This window comes from Podarcis erhardii, assembly GCF_964252035.2.
Source record: "Podarcis erhardii genome assembly, chromosome: 4".
Lineage (NCBI taxonomy): Eukaryota > Metazoa > Chordata > Lepidosauria > Squamata > Lacertidae > Podarcis > Podarcis erhardii.
Genome location: NC_138508.1, coordinates 11724851 through 11741654, shown reverse-complemented (window position 1 = coordinate 11741654; position 16804 = coordinate 11724851). Strand labels below are relative to the sequence as shown.

General features: G+C 45.5%; 1 protein-coding gene across 10 annotated transcripts in view; it reads left to right on the top strand.

Moving 5' to 3' along the window:
- TENM4 (teneurin transmembrane protein 4) overlaps positions 1–16804 on the top strand; it is a 659336-nt gene that overhangs the window by 293698 nt on the left and 348834 nt on the right. For all 10 annotated transcript variants that reach the window (XM_081859991.1, XM_081859990.1, XM_081859998.1 and 7 more), the window contains one exon: positions 4010–4282. In XM_081859991.1, coding sequence (XP_081716117.1) covers positions 4010–4282 — 273 coding nt within the window. The remainder of the gene's footprint in view (positions 1–4009; positions 4283–16804) is intronic.

Below are 16804 nucleotides of genomic sequence, written 5' to 3'. Positions count from 1 at the left end.
CAAGTAAACTTCAAGGGCAGTGCAGCTTTCTCTGTTTCATTAGCCCTTCTCCATCCTCTCGCAGCTGCGAGGTGGTGAAATGGGATGGCTGCTTCTCTTGCAAGGAGGCCCAGTGGTGTTATCCGGATTAATTTATCATAGGCTCGCTCCTTGTTCTCTCGACCAGCTCTGCAGAATTGGCAGAGCAGCTATCCCCAAGCCTGTCAATGCTGTCAGGAAGCTTAATCTGTCTTAGGTAATTAAAAAAGGTGTGAAGTTCACCCTCAGCTCCTGTTCTCATGCTAGACTACTTGTTTCAAATAACGGCTGCGGGGTTTTTTTGTGTGGTTGCGGGGAGAGTTGCACCAGCCTTTCCGCTACAACCCCCTCCGTGCAATTATTAGCGCATCCTTTGGGCCTGGCGCTCCCTGCAACTTCACCTCTACCTATGGGGAACTTGATATCAATGGCGCATAGAAAGAGAATAGAGAAAAGGCGTTTCTCTTTTTTCTAATAATCAACTTTAATTGAAGGTTTTCCACTAAAGATACAAAGAAATCATGCCAATTTTAAACAAGAAAACAGAAAAAGGGGTGAAGAAAAGAAAGGAAAGGAGATTACAAAGTCCTCTATCAAAATTAACTACAGTCATACCTTGGGTTACAGATGCTTCCAGTTGCATTTTTTCAGGTTGCGGACCGCCGAAACCCGGAAGTACCGGAATGGGTTACTTCTGGGTTTCGGCGATCACACATGCGCAGAAGCGCTAAATAGTGCTTGCAGACATCCAATGGATTCAGGGCAGGGAAAAGAAATTTAAACTGTGGAATCCGCTCCCACAGGAGACAGTGATGGTCATGAACCGAGATGACTTTAGAATAAGATTGGACAAATTCATGGGGGGAAAGGGCTATCAATGGCTACTAGCCATGGGGGGTGGTTATGTTCTGTCTCCACAATTGCAGGCAGCAATGCTTCTGAATACTGGTTGCTGGAAAACACAGGAGAGGGGAGAGTTGCTCTTCTCTGAAGTCTCTCAGCTTCACTCACCTCACAGAGTGTTTGTTGTGGGGGAGGAAGGGAAAGGAGAATGTTAGCCACTTTGAGACTCCTTAGGGTAGTGATAAAGCAGGATATCAAATCCAAACAACAACTCCTCCTCCTCCTCTCTTCTTCTTCTTCTTCTTCTTCTTCTTCTTCTTCTCCTTTGCTAAGCAAACGCTTCCCAGTAAGGAACAAAAACAGCACACAGAGAGACACACACATGCAGAATCGCCAGGTTGCTTGTGCTGAGTGGAGCACCCCAGTGCCACCTGTGTTATTGCAAAAGTCCTTCCCTGCTGGGAGCAGGCTTGTGGCGAGGCAGCTCTTCCACAGGTGTGACCTACATAATAACACACCACAAAATAGTGTAAAAATCATAGCTATTTTTCAAATGTAGGAGTTGAAGGGAGTCGTCGGTTTAAAGGTGGAGCGGCCTGAGCTTGGAAACACAGAGCTACCAGCCTGAGAGCGTTTCTGCCTTGCATTTTCTCTTCCCTCTCCATAGCATGGAGCTCAATGCAAATCATTGCTGTGCATCCTCTCTCTCCCTCCCTCCCCTCCATTTCACTGGTGATGGGGAGGAGAAATAATAATAATAATAATAATAATAATAATGATGATGATGATGATGATGATGATGATGATGATGAAGGATTTATATACCGCCCTTTATCAAAAGATCCCAGGGCGGTGTACAACATCATGAACACGTTATAGAACATGAATGATAAAAACATAGTATATAAATAGTAAAAAGCGTACTGACAGCCTAATAGTAAAATAATCATCATCGTAAAGAGTCTTCACCCCCACACTTTTACAGGCCATAAATTATTCAATAGCCATAGGCCTGAGTAAAGAAGAATGCTTTTGCCTGGTGCAAAAAGCACATTGCAGCGGCATCAGGACAAGAGCTGGAGTTAGCTGGAGCTACCTCAAGTGGCCAATAGTAGCCGAAATGGAGCCACGGTCTATGCCTCCAGCTACAAAGCTGCCCTCAATACCTTGCTGAAGCAACTGAAATCTCCTGCCTCCGCTGCAGGGCTGTTGTCCGCTGTTCTGAACTAGTTCTGTAGTCCCTGTCCAAGGTCCTGAACCTAGCTTGTCCTTAAACTCAGCTTACGCAGACTCTCTCTATGGAAAAGCTTCCCCTCTACCCTCTTAGCCACCTTTTTCAGCCGTCCCTCAGACCTTGTGGTGGGCCGGACTATATTTTTTTGGGGGGAAATATGAACAAATTCCTATGCTCCACAAATAACCCAGAGATGCATTTTAAATAAAAGCACACATCCTACTCATGTAAAATCATGCTGATTCCCGGACCGTCCATGGGCTGGATTGAGAAGGCGATTGGGCCGGATCTGGCCCACGGACCTTAGGTTGCATACCCCTGCTCTTAGCTGTTCTGTGCTTAGGTACCTGGAGCTATCTCAAGTGGCTGATAGGATGGTAGCCCAAATGGAGCCAATGAGATACAGGAACAGAGTATCCACGTGCTCGGAGGGTGGGAAGGGTATCAGAAATTTCTTGTTAGAGAAAATAAACTGCACCCCACACAAAATTACTAACCAAGACCGGGTGTATGAACATAACTGCAACCAGTGCTTTTTTTCTGGGGGGATGCAAGGGTACCCCTAAACATTTTGTGAATCTTTGTACTTTTGTCCATTTACCGTATTTATTTTTCCTGATCCGAATTATAAAATGGTGTTTTTCTTGAGTCAAAATGAGAGTACCCCTAAACATTTTTAAAGGGGGGAAAGCAGCGAGGGAACCTCAGATTCTATGAACATTGCAGTAAAATCGCAAGCAGTGAGATCCACAGCTGGAACAAAAGATTAAGAATAGAAGATTTCTGGATACTCTCTTGCACCCTTGCAATTCTGTTTGACAAAAATAAATAAAGGAGGTGGGGGGAGGCGATACAAATTTGATAAATAAATGGGGCTTGTAAAGGAAAAACTAATTGGTGAAGACAACTTTCCTGAACTTTCCTCTTCCTTTTGAAGAGGCAGGACTGATATTCAAATGTTTGTTTATTCTGCCTTGAACCGATTATGTAGCTCTGCAGGTAACTAGACGCGAATTCAAGAGCCCTTTCTTCCCAGGTAATATTTTTAGCCAGCTAAACAATCACATCTGTTCTGCTGCTGAACGGATTCTGCTGTGACCTTATTGGAGTGGAAAATGTCAAGGGCAGGTGTCTGAGCGGATGACCTTGGGGTTCCAAACAGACTCATTTTGTGTGATACAGAAAGTGTGCTACACACTGGACTTGGAATGATCTTCTGGCATAGTGTGACCATAGCCCCACAGGGTGGGCTTTCCCGGGCTGACTGCCCCCCCCCCAAATTCCACATCAGGATCTTGAAAGAGAGTCGGCACATGTGCAACTGTACGCACCCTGCACGCATGCGACTATGCACAGCCAAGAACCTTTCAAAATGCAGATTTCATGATAATGCGGACAGACGTTTGTACATGAGCAAGGTCTGTTCCAACCTTTCAGAAGCTGAAGGACAGACCAGAGTGTGCTGCTTCTCCCAACCAACTCAAGTTCAAATCCACACACAGTTGTGTGGGTGGAATTGGAGAGCACAACCATATGACTCACACTGCACACTTATTTTTAAGCCAGCATATCAATTGAATTGGAGTAGGCAAGAGCGTTGTGCTTGGACCAGAGATGCAATGTTCAAATACTTGTTCAGCTCTCACCCTGGGTTGGAGAACTAGCATGTTGCTGGGCTAAAACTCCCATAATCCCTGGTTGTCGGCCATGTTGGCAGGGACTGGTGAGGTCTGGATTCTGGCAACATATGGTGGACCACAGGCTCCCCAACACTGATACATCTCCAATGGAAGGTCCACACAATGTAACATAACATCTGCTGGTAAACGTCTTCATTATCCCTTGTTAGACGAACATCCCACAATGTTCTGCTCTCTCCTTCTTTCCCAACCCTCTCCCCCATTTCTGCCCCAGGAGCCAACTTTTCCTTGCGAGAGCTGGGCCTTGAAGACGTATCGCCTCCACCGCACGGGACTCTGTACCGGACAGATATAGGGCTGCCCCACTGTGGCTACTCCATCAGCGCCGGCTCGGACGCAGACACGGAAGCCGACGCGGTCATGTCTCCGGAGCACCCCGTGAGGCTGTGGGGGCGCAACCCCAAGTCAGGCCGCAGCTCCTGCTTGTCCAGTCGAGCCAACTCCAACCTCACCCTCACCGATACGGAACACGATAACACCGAAACTGGTAAGAGAGACCGCCAGGAAGATACCGGTTCTTCTGTTCTGCTCCTTATGAAGACTCTTCTGTCCATCTGTTTGTCTTCCATTCTGTTGTTTTGTGTCCCAGTCTTTGTTTTGTCTTCTAGACTTGCGGTGGAAAATCATTAGGGTCCTCTGGATGTTGTTAGCCTGCCTCCATCAGCCCCAGCCCATAAAATGGGCCGGCTCAGTCATTAGACTCTGTGGGGCAGTTGCTTCAGGCTGCAGGCTGGGGACAGCTGGGAGGGGCATTTTCCTCTGGGGAGCACACTGTTTACTACCTTCTGAGCTTGTCGCCCATCAGTGTCATGTGGTAAAATTTTTCATAGGGGAACAGTTAGGGCCAGAGGTGCCAGTTTACAAGTGTGACGGGCGGGGGTTCAATGTTGTGTGTGTGACATTGCACATGTGAGCATAGCGCCTTCTTCCTGTTGGGATGCTGCTAAGGAATCAGCGGCAAATTGGCAAGCCCCCAGCTGGCTCCAGCCCACCGGCCGACGTGGCGGTCAAACTCCAGTCCTTGGTGCAGCATGAATCTGCGACCCAGAGCTTCAGAAGCTGGGCACGCAATTCAGCAGAGTAAACGCACAACAGAAGTAGCAGGGAGAGGCTGCGTAAAGCATATTTACAGGCAGTTTATTTAGCGTACATCAAGACAAAGGAAAAAACATGTCTTCTCCCTTTCGGGTCCAAGCAAGCAGCATAAGCAAAAGCTATACACAAATGGAAGTTGCCAGCAAGCTGTGCTGGAATGTAAACAGGCATGTGACACACAACAATCATGCCTGTACTTAAGGTGGAACGGAATATTCTAACACTTCCCTAAGCTGGGCAGAAGCTTCCTGGACTTTGGAAAGGAGGTGCTGGGGGAACATTTAGGGGACTAGCCCAGCCCCCCTAGTCCACTGACCGCACCCCACTGTCACCCATGGTCACTGCCTGGGAAGTGTGAAGCCACCTGTTCCTCTTCAGGTAGCAGCAGAGGAGGATGAAGCAGGACCCTTAAGGAGGAGGAGGCAGGGAGCACCATTTTCTGTTTTGCCTCATGTGGCAAAATGCCTTGGGCTGACCCTGGCCAGGCATGATGGGAGTTGCAGTCTATCCACATCTGGGTGGGGACAAAAGGTTCTCCAGCAGCTCTGGGGTGTTTGATTTGGTTATGAGGAATGACAGAGGAGAAATTGGGGCAGAATAGTATTCTTTTTGTACTTCACTGGCATGGCCTCTTGTACAAAATGGTCAGCGGCGTTGTGCTACAGAAAAGGCTCCCGTTTTGCTTGTCGTAGAAAAGCGGCGGTAGTTCAACAGCCCCTGAGCTCTTTGCAGGGCCCATTCAGCCACCCAAACTCCTGCATTTGAAATTTCACCCTATCGAGCATTTTCTCCTCTCTCTTTCCGCCCTGCTTTCCTTATCTCTCGAACTGATATCCTAGCAGATCATTTCCAAGCCTATCTCTGCTGACTCCCGCCACTTATGTAAATAACCCCGGCTTCTCTCTCTGTGAGGAGGGAAAAGAAAAGGCGTATTTTTAGAAACTTGTCTTTTACGGAAACTTGAAGGTCACAGGGTGTTTCCCCTTCTTCTTTCACCTCCTCGGTTTTGTCTCCCCGGCCGCAGAGATGTCTCCCAGTTGCGGGGTTGGTGACGGAATGCACATTTCGAGGTCAACAGTTCTGTGAGGAAGAGTGTGCCCCAGTACACAATTGCAGCTTGACCACTGCGTGTTTAAAGCGGGAAGGAAGGGTGGGCAGATGGGAAGCAGAGCACACCCCGAAGCAGCAGCCGTTGCAAGTGCTGTTCGTGCTCCTTTTTACACCTTTAATTGAACTGCTCCATTGCCAGTTTCTTAATACAGAGCAGGCATGTTGGCCACGGAGAGGAATGGGATTTTGTTTTGAGCACCCGCATGGAATAAGTGAAGCGGTTCTCTCCCTGCTGCTGCTTTCCACAGTCGGATTGGGTAGCATATGGTGATTTTAAGTAAAATTGGTGTGGGTTTTTTTGGGGGGGGGGTTCTTTTTGTATATGAAGACTTGCAACACTGATTCCTCATGTGCTGCCCCCTCGTTTTCTGTTTTAATTTCAGTGACTGAGGACTCTTAAGGTTCTGTTCCATCATAACAAAGATGTCATGTGAGGGTGGGCGAGGGTGTGTTTCAAACAAACACACAAACTACTATCTGTGGAACAAGGGTGGGAGACCCTTTTCAGCCAGAGGTCACATTCCCTTCTCGGTGATCTTCTGGGGCCACAAGTTATTATGATTATTATTCAGAAAGTTTGTACTGGTTGATGTCTTATTGTGTTTTTAATCTTTGGTGATCACTCATAGCCAAGTAAGATTGTCTTCCATAAGCATGCTTTTAACAATGATTCCGTAAGTGACTGTGGAGGGCAATTCTGGATCCACAAGTCCTTCCACAGTGGGGACATAAGTTTCTCGGCGGGAGTTGATCATGATTACACCCCAGAGGACAGGATCACACTTCAAAATGACCTTGACAGATTAGAGAACTGGGCCAAAACAAACAAGATGAATTTTAATAGGGAGAAATGTAAAGTATTGCACTTGGGCAAAAAAAATGAGAGGCACAAATACAAGATGGGTGACACCTGGCTTGAGAGCAGTACATGTGAAAAGGATCTAGGAGTCTTGGTTGACCACAAACTTGACATGAGCCAACAGTGTGACGCGGCAGCTAAAAAAGCCAATGCAATTCTGGGCTGCATCAATAGGAGTATTGCATCTAGATCAAGGGAAGTAATAGTGCCACTGTATTCTGCTCTGGTCAGACCTCACCTGGAGTACTGTGTCCAGTTCTGGGCACCACAGTTCAAGAAGGACACTGACAAACTGGAACGGGTCCAGAGGAGGGCAACCAAAATGGTCAAAGGCCTGGAAACGATGCCTTATGAAGAACGGCTAAGGGAGCTGGGCATGTTTAGCCTGGAGAAGAGGAGGTTAAGGGGTGACATGATAGCCATGTTCAAATATATAAAAGGATGTCACATAGAGGAGGGAGAAAGGTTGTTTTCTGCTGCTCCAGAGAAGCGGACACGGAGCAATGGTTCCAAACTACAAGAAAAAAGATTCCACCTAAACATTAGGAAGAACTTCCTAACAGTAAGAGCTGTTCGACAGTGGAATTTGCTGCCAAGGAGTGTGGTGGAGTCTCCTTCTTTGGAGGTCTTTAAGCAGAGGCTTGACAACCATATGTCAGGAGTGCTCTGATGGTGTTTCCTGCTTGGCAGGGGGTTGGACTCGATGGCCCTTGTGGTCTCTTCCAACTCTATGATTCTATGATTCTATGATGAGGGTTTGCCAAGTGTGCCTTCCTCTTAGCACATTTCTCCCTTTGTCCTGAGTTCGAGTGTCTTCAAAGCTTATGACACCTTTGGTAAAGGCTGTTCTCCAATTGGAGCGCTCACAGGCCAGTGTTTCCCAGTTGTCGGTGTTTAGACTACATTTTTAAAGATTTGCCTTGAGAGAGTCCTTGAACTTCTTTTGTTGACAACCAGCATCACGGTTTCCATTTTTAAGTTCGGAATAGAGTAGTTGCTTTGGAAGATAATAATCAGGCATCCTCACAACATGACCAGTCCAATGAAGTTGATGTTGAAGAAGCATCGCTTCGACACTGGTGATCTTTGCTTCTACCAGTACACCGGCATTAGTTCGCCTAATGTGTTTTTAATTTTTTGTTGGGAGCTGCCCAGAGTAGCTGGGGCAACCCAGTCAGTGAGCAGAATATAACAAATAAAATTATTATTATTATTATTAAACACCCTCCATGCAAAGATACTAGTGGTGGACTGGATCCAAAGCAAGAGTGAAAGAAGCAGATGAATTAGACAAAGCTAATGTCTGCACACACAAACACCCCTCTCTCTCCTCCAATATGGCAGGTGAGTCCGAGGATGAATCAAGAAGCAACTCGGAGGTGCTGATCTACAGGTGGGCCAGAGGGGAAGGGATCAGGGAAGCAAAAAGGAAACAGAAGCTTCCTCACAACTAATGAGACATACTTGGGATACTGCGGATCCCAAGAGCTGCTCGCAAAATGACTTTGACAATTTTAAAGGGAAAATATTTCCTCAGATGTGAAAATTATGCTGAAAGTAAGCTCAAAGCGACGCAAGGAATGAGTGAGCTTACCGGATGCATTTTATCGGTCAATATTAATTGCTGACTGTATTGATAGAACGTATAGCCTTTAGCTGTAGTCAATGCGGAGTTTTATAAAGCTGCCATCAATAGCAGAGTTTATGGGGGCCATTAAAGCCCATTTTTTCTCCCACTGCATGTTAACATCAGCAACTTTTGTTATGTTTCCTTATTAGTTATGCAAAATAAATAATCAGTATTGAATTCTGATGTCTATACACCCAGAGCCTTCTGCATAGTTTTATTGCTCGGTGCTTTGGAAGAGAGTTGTTTCTTAAAGGGAAAGGTTGGGATTTGTGCTCCTCTGTTTCACAAAGTCATGGCCCTTCCCATTCATTTGCAAGCCTTAGGGATTGCTCAGACATGCATGTATGACGCCTGATCACTCAATAGTTGACTGGCAACCAAATGCAGGAACGGATCCCGTCAAAAACTCATCTGCCTGAGGTGTCTTTGGGGTTGAAGTAGCTACTCTGGAAGTATCTACTCTGGTGTTTCCAGATCCAAGAAACCCGTGAACTACTCATGGAACATAAGACCATCAATGACCATTAATCATGATAGCAGTGTATAACAGTAGACCTGAAACTCACGCAGGAGTTGCGTTCCAGAGGTCCGCACAGAAAGGCAAAATTGCATAACGTCGGAAAGACCTCTCTAACTGCCACCCTGAGCCCATCCCTACCTGTCCAAAGCTGATGCAGGGAAAAGGCAAAGATCGCAGGAGCTTCTCAAGGCCTTCCAGATTCCTCCCGTGACCTTCCTAGAGGCCAGTAAGCGGAGAGCTTCAAAACCTCATAGGACGAACGGTTGAGGGATCTGTGGGTTTTTAGCCTGGGAAAGAGGAGACTGAGAGAAGATCTGTTCGCCACCTCCAAAATCTGAAGGGATGACACATGGAGGATGGCTTGAGTCGGAGGTCCCGACTCAACATCAAGAAGACATTTCTGATAGTCTTCTTCTTCTTTGGCGATCACTCATAGCCGAGTAAGATTGTCTTCCATAAACATGGTTTTAACAATGAGTCCATAAGTGACTGTGGAGGCCAATTCTGGATCCACACGTTCTTCCACAGTTGGGACATTGGTTTCCAGGCAGGAGTTGAACATGGTGTGGATTTGCCAAGCATGCCTTCCTCCTAGCAAGTTTCTCCCTTGCGTCCTGAGCTCAAGTGACAGTGGAGTGGACTCCCACAAGAAGTGGTAGACTCTCCTTCCTTGAAGGTTTTTAAGCATCTCTCATGAGTGATCTAGTTGAGATTCCTGCATTGCAGGGACCCTCAAGATCCCTTCCAGCTCTATACAGTGGTACCTCGGGTTAAGAACTTAATTCGTTCTGGAGGTCTGTTCTTAAGCTGAAACTGTTCTTAACCTGAGGTACCACTTTAGCTAATGGGGCCTCCCGCTGCCGCCGCGCGATTTCTGTTCTCATCCTGAAGCAAAGTTCTTAACCCGAGGTACTATTTCTGGGTTAGCGGAGTCTGTAACCTGAAGCATCTGTAATCTGAAGCATCTGTAATCCAATGTACCACTGTAATTCTGTGATTCTATAGTTGACAGTTTCAGCCAAGTAGTTAGCGAGCCCAACTGCAACATCTCAGTATCACATGAACATTTAAACACCAGGCACAATAGGGCACGAGATGGAGCCAAGGGCTTCTATCTGCACATTCGGAGTGGTGAAAAATAAGTAAATAAATGCCACGACTTCTATGAAGAAACCTGCTGTCGGATGGCACAACTATATCAGATGCCCTCCATGTTTGGGAAACCTGTTCCCCACTTGATCACAGTTCAATACGCAAGCGCCTCTCTCTCTTTAGGATTGCGCGGTAAATGTCACGACAATGCAATTAAGATGTCTCGAGAGAACAGGGTAGAGAGGAGTACGATAATAATCATTGCGATTTTGGCCAGGGTGTCCTTTGACATGTGGTTCTTCTGAAAGATAGTTCATTAGCCTTCAGAAAACCAGAATGGCACCAAAACCATACATCTTTTTAAAAGGCTGGGATAATGTGGCACATCTGTTAGCCTGTTCTCAGACATAAACCTGAGCATGGTTTTCTACCCAGGGCCATCTGCTTTCAAGCATCTCTTGTTTCACAGGCCAGGCACTTATCGGTATATCTGCACATACTTCCATGCACATGTGCGCACGCTAGATAGAATTGTATCCCTCCCCCCCCCTCTCTCTCTCTCTCTCTTCTGCTTTTCAAACCATGGATGAGCCCGTTACTCTGACTCTATACAAAGACAAGGCTGACTCTTGTCTGTCCTGCCTTCAAGATTTTGGTCATAGATCTGGTGGGATGCTGAAGGGTTTGAACATCCGGTTGAATAGAAGCCACGAGACTATAACATCCTTAATATTTCATATATATATTTTTTTAGGAAAAAAAGGGAATCAGATCCTCAGAGTCAGGCTTTCAATAGTCTGTCTTTGCTTTCACTTCCAGTGTCAAACTGTAGAATGGCTCCGCACTTGAGCCACATAAACTATCATTCTCATCATCCATCAATGGTGATGGATAATGGGAACTGTAGTCCAAAACAGCACCAGGTTGGGGAAAACGGTATATTAAGGTAACACAAGGTTTTTGCACATGTAAATCAACATGCACATTCATTACTTTTATAGTAAGGTATTTGTTCTCCTCAAACCCTTTCAATATTTTTTATTTCTTTCTTGTGAGTAGATTTTTTTATGAGTTGCCAACTGAAAGTGACTTAGAATATAATGCAAAAAATTAAAACCAATATGAAATAAAAACTAAAATAATTGATGCACATGTGGCCAAGGGTGCCAACTTGAGTAAAATATTGTGGTGGGAGGGAGCAGCTAAGCCATGCCCCACATAATCGATCACCTAGCACAGCACACACACACACCATTTTAATGGCAATGCCCATCAACTTTGGGGAGGCCTGAGCCCTCAGATATTTTATTGGAGGGGCAGCAAAGGCCCCCTCAGCCCTTATGAGTTGGCTCCCATGCATGTGGCACTACTACAGATGCTACGTATTGCCTGCTCTGCATTTTTAAAAACTTGATTGTTCAGTGTGCCAGCACCTTTGGAACTCCCTGCCTCTTGAGCCCAGGCAGGCACTTTTGCTGTACTCTTTCCAGTGCTTGCTGAAAACATTTTTGTATAGACTGGCCTACCCAGATGCTTAGAAAGTTGAGGAATTTATTATTATTATTATTATTATTATTATTATTAGTATTAGTATTAGTATTAGTATTAGTATTAGTATTCCCTATACCCAGAGGTCTCAGGGCTGTTCACAGAATAAAATCAAAACGTAAAACCACAAAATACATAATCAAAATAAAAACGGCAACCCAATAACCCCACCCCAAAAAACCCCACATTTTAAAAGGGCATAGGATATCAATAGGATATCAATCAAATAAAACAAAGGCCTGCTTTAAAAGGAACATTTTTGCCTGGTGCCTAAAGACGTATAATGAAGGCACCAGGCGAATCTTAAATCTGTTCAGTATTTTAACTTTAGTGTGCTTTTAAAGTAGGGTCATGAATTTGTCTTTATTTTACTCTTTCAAAAACCACCTGGAGTGTTGTTCCTTTCAATAACTGGTGCTCTGAAGTGTATTGCTGCAGTATAGGTGAGTCCCCAAGAGGCAAGACACAGTGATAACAGCAAGAACCTTTATTGAACTAACAGAACTGGACAACAGGGGCAAAGCAACAGCTTATATACATTTCTGAACTGGGATCCACACAGTCACAAAAACAAATCAACTGAAAAATCCTCAAAATAAAAAAATGCAAAATAAAAAGCACCAAATATAAGCTCCAAATATCACCTCAGAACACTGCAATCTGAAACGGAAGGCTTGAGTTACAATGGGGGGACGAAAATTAGCAGCGCAACAGGAAACACAGGGGGACATTCAGCGCTCAGGTTCCAAGTTGTTTGTGAACTAAGCTGTTTGAAAACCGAGGTACCACTGTATTCTAAGAGAGACTACATTCCGTCGTCTCTCTGTGTGAATATTGAATAAATGACTTGGTAAGAACTCTTCTTGTTTATCTGCTCCTTGGCTGCCACCATGGGAGGGATCGGATTTCTTGAAGCCTGACACTGGGATTGAAACTGGATAATTTCCCCAACCAGCCTAGCCCAATTTCAGAAGCAACCCAAACAGGTGTTTGACGCGACCATTTCCAGCAGGTGGGTCTTGGGGTGTGATGTTCCTTTAAGAAATGGCTGTACGGCGAGGGTAAGGGATAGCTGCTCCCCCCAAATCTTTGCCAGGATATTTACTTCAATGGCGCTGCTAGTCTCTGTTTTGCTACTTCCCTGCAGTTCCGCACTTCTCCCCAGGCGCCTCTGCTTATCAATATGCACAAGGCGCTGTCGTTTATCGATTAAGCCCTACCTCGTTCCGAGGTGATTTCGTAGACATGCTCAATAACAGTGGCTCCAGACCGGAGAGTTGGCCAATAAACATGGACTGTCATTGACCTTTGATGCAACCTTCACACTTATCTCTGTGGCAAATCAGAGGAACTCATGCTGGAGCTCATTTGGAAGACGTCTGCTGGTAGCGCATATTAATATACCAGGCAGAATCCTGTTCCATCAGGAAATTGAAGGAGATGACCTGTTGTTGTTGTTTAGTCGTTTAGTCGTGTCCGACTCTTCGTGACTCCGTGGACCAGAGCACGCCAGGCACTTCTGTCTTCCACTGCCTCCCACAGTTTGGTCAAACTCATGCTGGTAGCTTCAAGAACACTGTCCAGCCATCTCGTCCTCTGTCATCCCCTTCTCCTTGCGCCCTCCATCTTTCCCAACATCAGGGTCTTTTCCAGGGAGTCTTCTCTTCTCATGAGGTGGCCAAAGTATCGGAGCCTCAGCTTCAGTATCTGTCCTTTCAGTGAGCACTCAGGGCTGATTTCCTTCAGAATGGATAGGTTTGATCTTCTTGCAGTCCATGGGACTCTCAAGAGTCTCCTCCAGCACCATAATTCGAGATGACCTGTTGAACAAACCAAAGAACTGGCGCACCAGGAAACACCTTTATAGTGCGGCACGCAACTTATGTTTGTTATATGTGGAACAACAGATACCTAGGAACTCTTCATCAGGAATGGGGGACCTATAGACCTTCAAATTTTGGAAGACTCCCAACTCCCTTCAAGGGTCTAGAAGCCAAGCCTTATGAGGAACGGTTGAAGGAGCTGGGTATGTTTAGCCTGGAAAAGAGGAGGCTGAGAGGAGATATAATAGCCATCTTCAAATATCTCAAGGGCTGTCATGTGGGGAATGGAGCAAGCTTGTTTTCTCCTGCTCTGGAGGGCAGGACTCAAACCAATGGCTTCAAGTCACTTGAAAGAAGATTCTGACTCAACATCAGGAAGAACTTTCTGGTGGTGCCTCCAGCACCCAGCTGCAACTTGTTTCTCCCTTGGCGCTGGTAGTGGAGGGACTCAGAAGGGGGTGATTTCACCAGCAATATACCACTGAGTGAAACTGTAATCCCAGTCTGTCCCTCCTACCACTCCTGAGTGATATATTGATATATATCCAGGCCTACCTGGATACTGACCATTTTCATTCAGCAACAAAACCTTGTTGTTTTTCAGTGTGTTTGGGCTTAGATGAGGAAGATCCCCTTATTATTAGACACCTATTGGCTAACATTTCTGTGATTTCTCACCTCACCTCCTTTCTTCCCAGCTGTATCATTTAGTTAGCTAGTTAGTTATTAAATTTATATACCACCCTTCATCCAAAGACTGCAAGGAAATTTACAAAATATTTCCGCCTATTAACTTTGCGTTAAATGCTAGCTATGTTGGCGCTGTGGGTTAAACCACAGAGCCTAGGACTTGACAGTCAGAAGGTCGGCGGTTCGAATCCCCACGACGGGGTGAGCTCCCGTTGCTCGGTCCCTGCTCCTGCCAACCTAGCAGTTCGAAAGCACGTCAAAGTGCAAGTAGATAAATAGGTACCGCTCCGGCGGGAAGGTAAACGGCGTTTCCATGCACTGCTCTGGTTTGCCAAAAGCGGCTTAGTCATGCTGGCCACATGACCCGTAAGCTGTACGCCGGCTCCATCGGCCAATAAAACGAGATGAGAGCTGCAACCCCAGTCGGTCACGACTGGACCTAATGGTCAGGGGTCCCTTTACCTTTACCTTTATGTTCTTTACACTTTACAGAGCTAAGGGTATATGCTCATAGAAGTCTACAGGCAATTGCAGGGGACCGATTTAGTGAGTTCACATCCTGAATTATTCGCAAAGAGTTTACGCAATGTTGGCTATCTAAGGAGCATTTGCTCTAATGTGCTTGCAGGGAGGTTAGCTGATGTTGCGTCGAAGCAAGTGTTATCCCAAAATTTCCCCAGGCATTTTCGCCACTGCTCTCCTAATCAGCTATATCTACATAATTTGAATACCATTGAGTCTGGCAGTGACCTATGTAAAAGGGTTTTGCTTTGGGTTTTTAAGAAGCAGGCAGCTTTCTTCACTCATCAGGGGAGGGACAAGACGGGCAGCTGTTCACTAGATCATCGTCTAGGCTTGTCCCTCCTCGCATTAGCCTAGATGATTTCCTATCCCTCTTCATAGTGTTTATGTAAACTGAGATGCTGGATGTGAATTAGGCTTGCATCACAAGGGGGGGAAAGAACTGCAGTCACAGCTCTTGAACTGATATGTTGATCTTCTTAACTTGTATTCATTGATGCTTTCTACTACGACCTTTGGCTGGTATTGTTACCTCCAATTTTCCTGGTCTATAGTTTCCCTCTGTTGCATCAGCTTTTAATATATTTATGCAAAACAATTGCCCTCAAAACTTTCAATGCTGGGGATAGGAAGCAAAACAATTTAAGACATAATACCTGTGTGATATGGCTGATCATCCAGTGTTGCTGGCAAACATTAGGAGGCAGCATTATTGTAAAGAGCCAATTACTTTCTTTTTTTTATGAGCATTGTATATTTGGAAAGCAATAAAGCCGAGTTATAAAACCTAGATGATTATGACGCTCAGAAATGTTTTGCATTTTAAGAGGCGAAGGGTATCCTTTTAATTGCATCCAAGCTCCCATCAACCAATGATTAGTTACTTTCCGAGCAATAAACATTACCTGAGAAGCAATAAAAGGATGGGCAGAAAAGTTATTTGACATGTGGGAGGGAAGCATGGCTTTTATGACTGAGATCTTCGGAGTCCTGAGGGCAATCTTTATTTTTGCAACATGTTTCCTTCGCGACCTTGGACAAGCTGCAGGCCTACTTCCTTCAACAGCGCTCCTGTCACTATTGGTCTTCTTTCCCAAGCTTCTGTAGGTGAGCTTCCTTTATAGCAGGGATATTCAAACTCCCATCAGCCCTTCAAACATGGCCAGTGGTGGTAGTTGTTGTTGTTTAGTCGTTTAGTCGTGTCCGACTCTTCGTGACCCCATGGATCAGAGCACACCAGGCACTCCTGTCTTCCACTGCCTCCCGCAGTTTGGTCAAACTCATGCTGGTAGCTTCGAGAACACTTTCCCACCATCTTGTCCTCTGTCGTCCCCTTGTGCCCTCCATCTTTCCCAACATCAGGGTCTTTTCTCCAGGGAGTCTTCTCTTCTCATGAGGTGGCCAAAGTATTGGAGCCACAGCTTCATGATCTGTCCTTCCAGTGAGCACTCAGGGCTGATTTCCTTGATCTTCTTGCAGTCCATGGGACTCTCAAGAGTCTCCTCCAGCACCATAATTGAAAAGCATCAATTCTTCGGCGATCAGCCTTCTTTATGGTCCAGCTCTCACTTCCATACATCACTACTGGGAAAACCATAGCTTTTACTATACGGACCTTTGTTGGCAAGGTGGTAGTTGTAGGCCAACCAAATCTGAAGGGAACCCTGTGGGATACTTTTGCTTTATAGGATGGTCTTTGAGTTATAAACCATTTGGTGGAAAAGTGAATTGCTCATTGTTTTAAAATCTCAAAAGCTGAAGCATAACTTAAGGTGTTTTAGATACTAACCAACTTCAAGGACATATTGTAAGTCTCCCTGATTTCAGTGGAAGAGACTAAGTGAAGCATTCCCAATGAAAACAATGGAATCTACTCATGCTTAACTTTAGATCGAACAATATTTGGATTGTTCGAAATGTCGTTCAGGAAAGCCCACCGTTTCTGCCTCATCAAGGAACACTTAATAGGGGTTACTTTCAAAACTGGTATAAATAATTGGATGATGGAAAACAAGTCTCCATCTCTTTCCCTCTTGCTCTCTCTCCTTTTTTTTTTTTTTTTAATGGACTTGCCCTTGAAATTCCCATGAGGCTGCTCAATTTTTACCAGCTGTGGATCT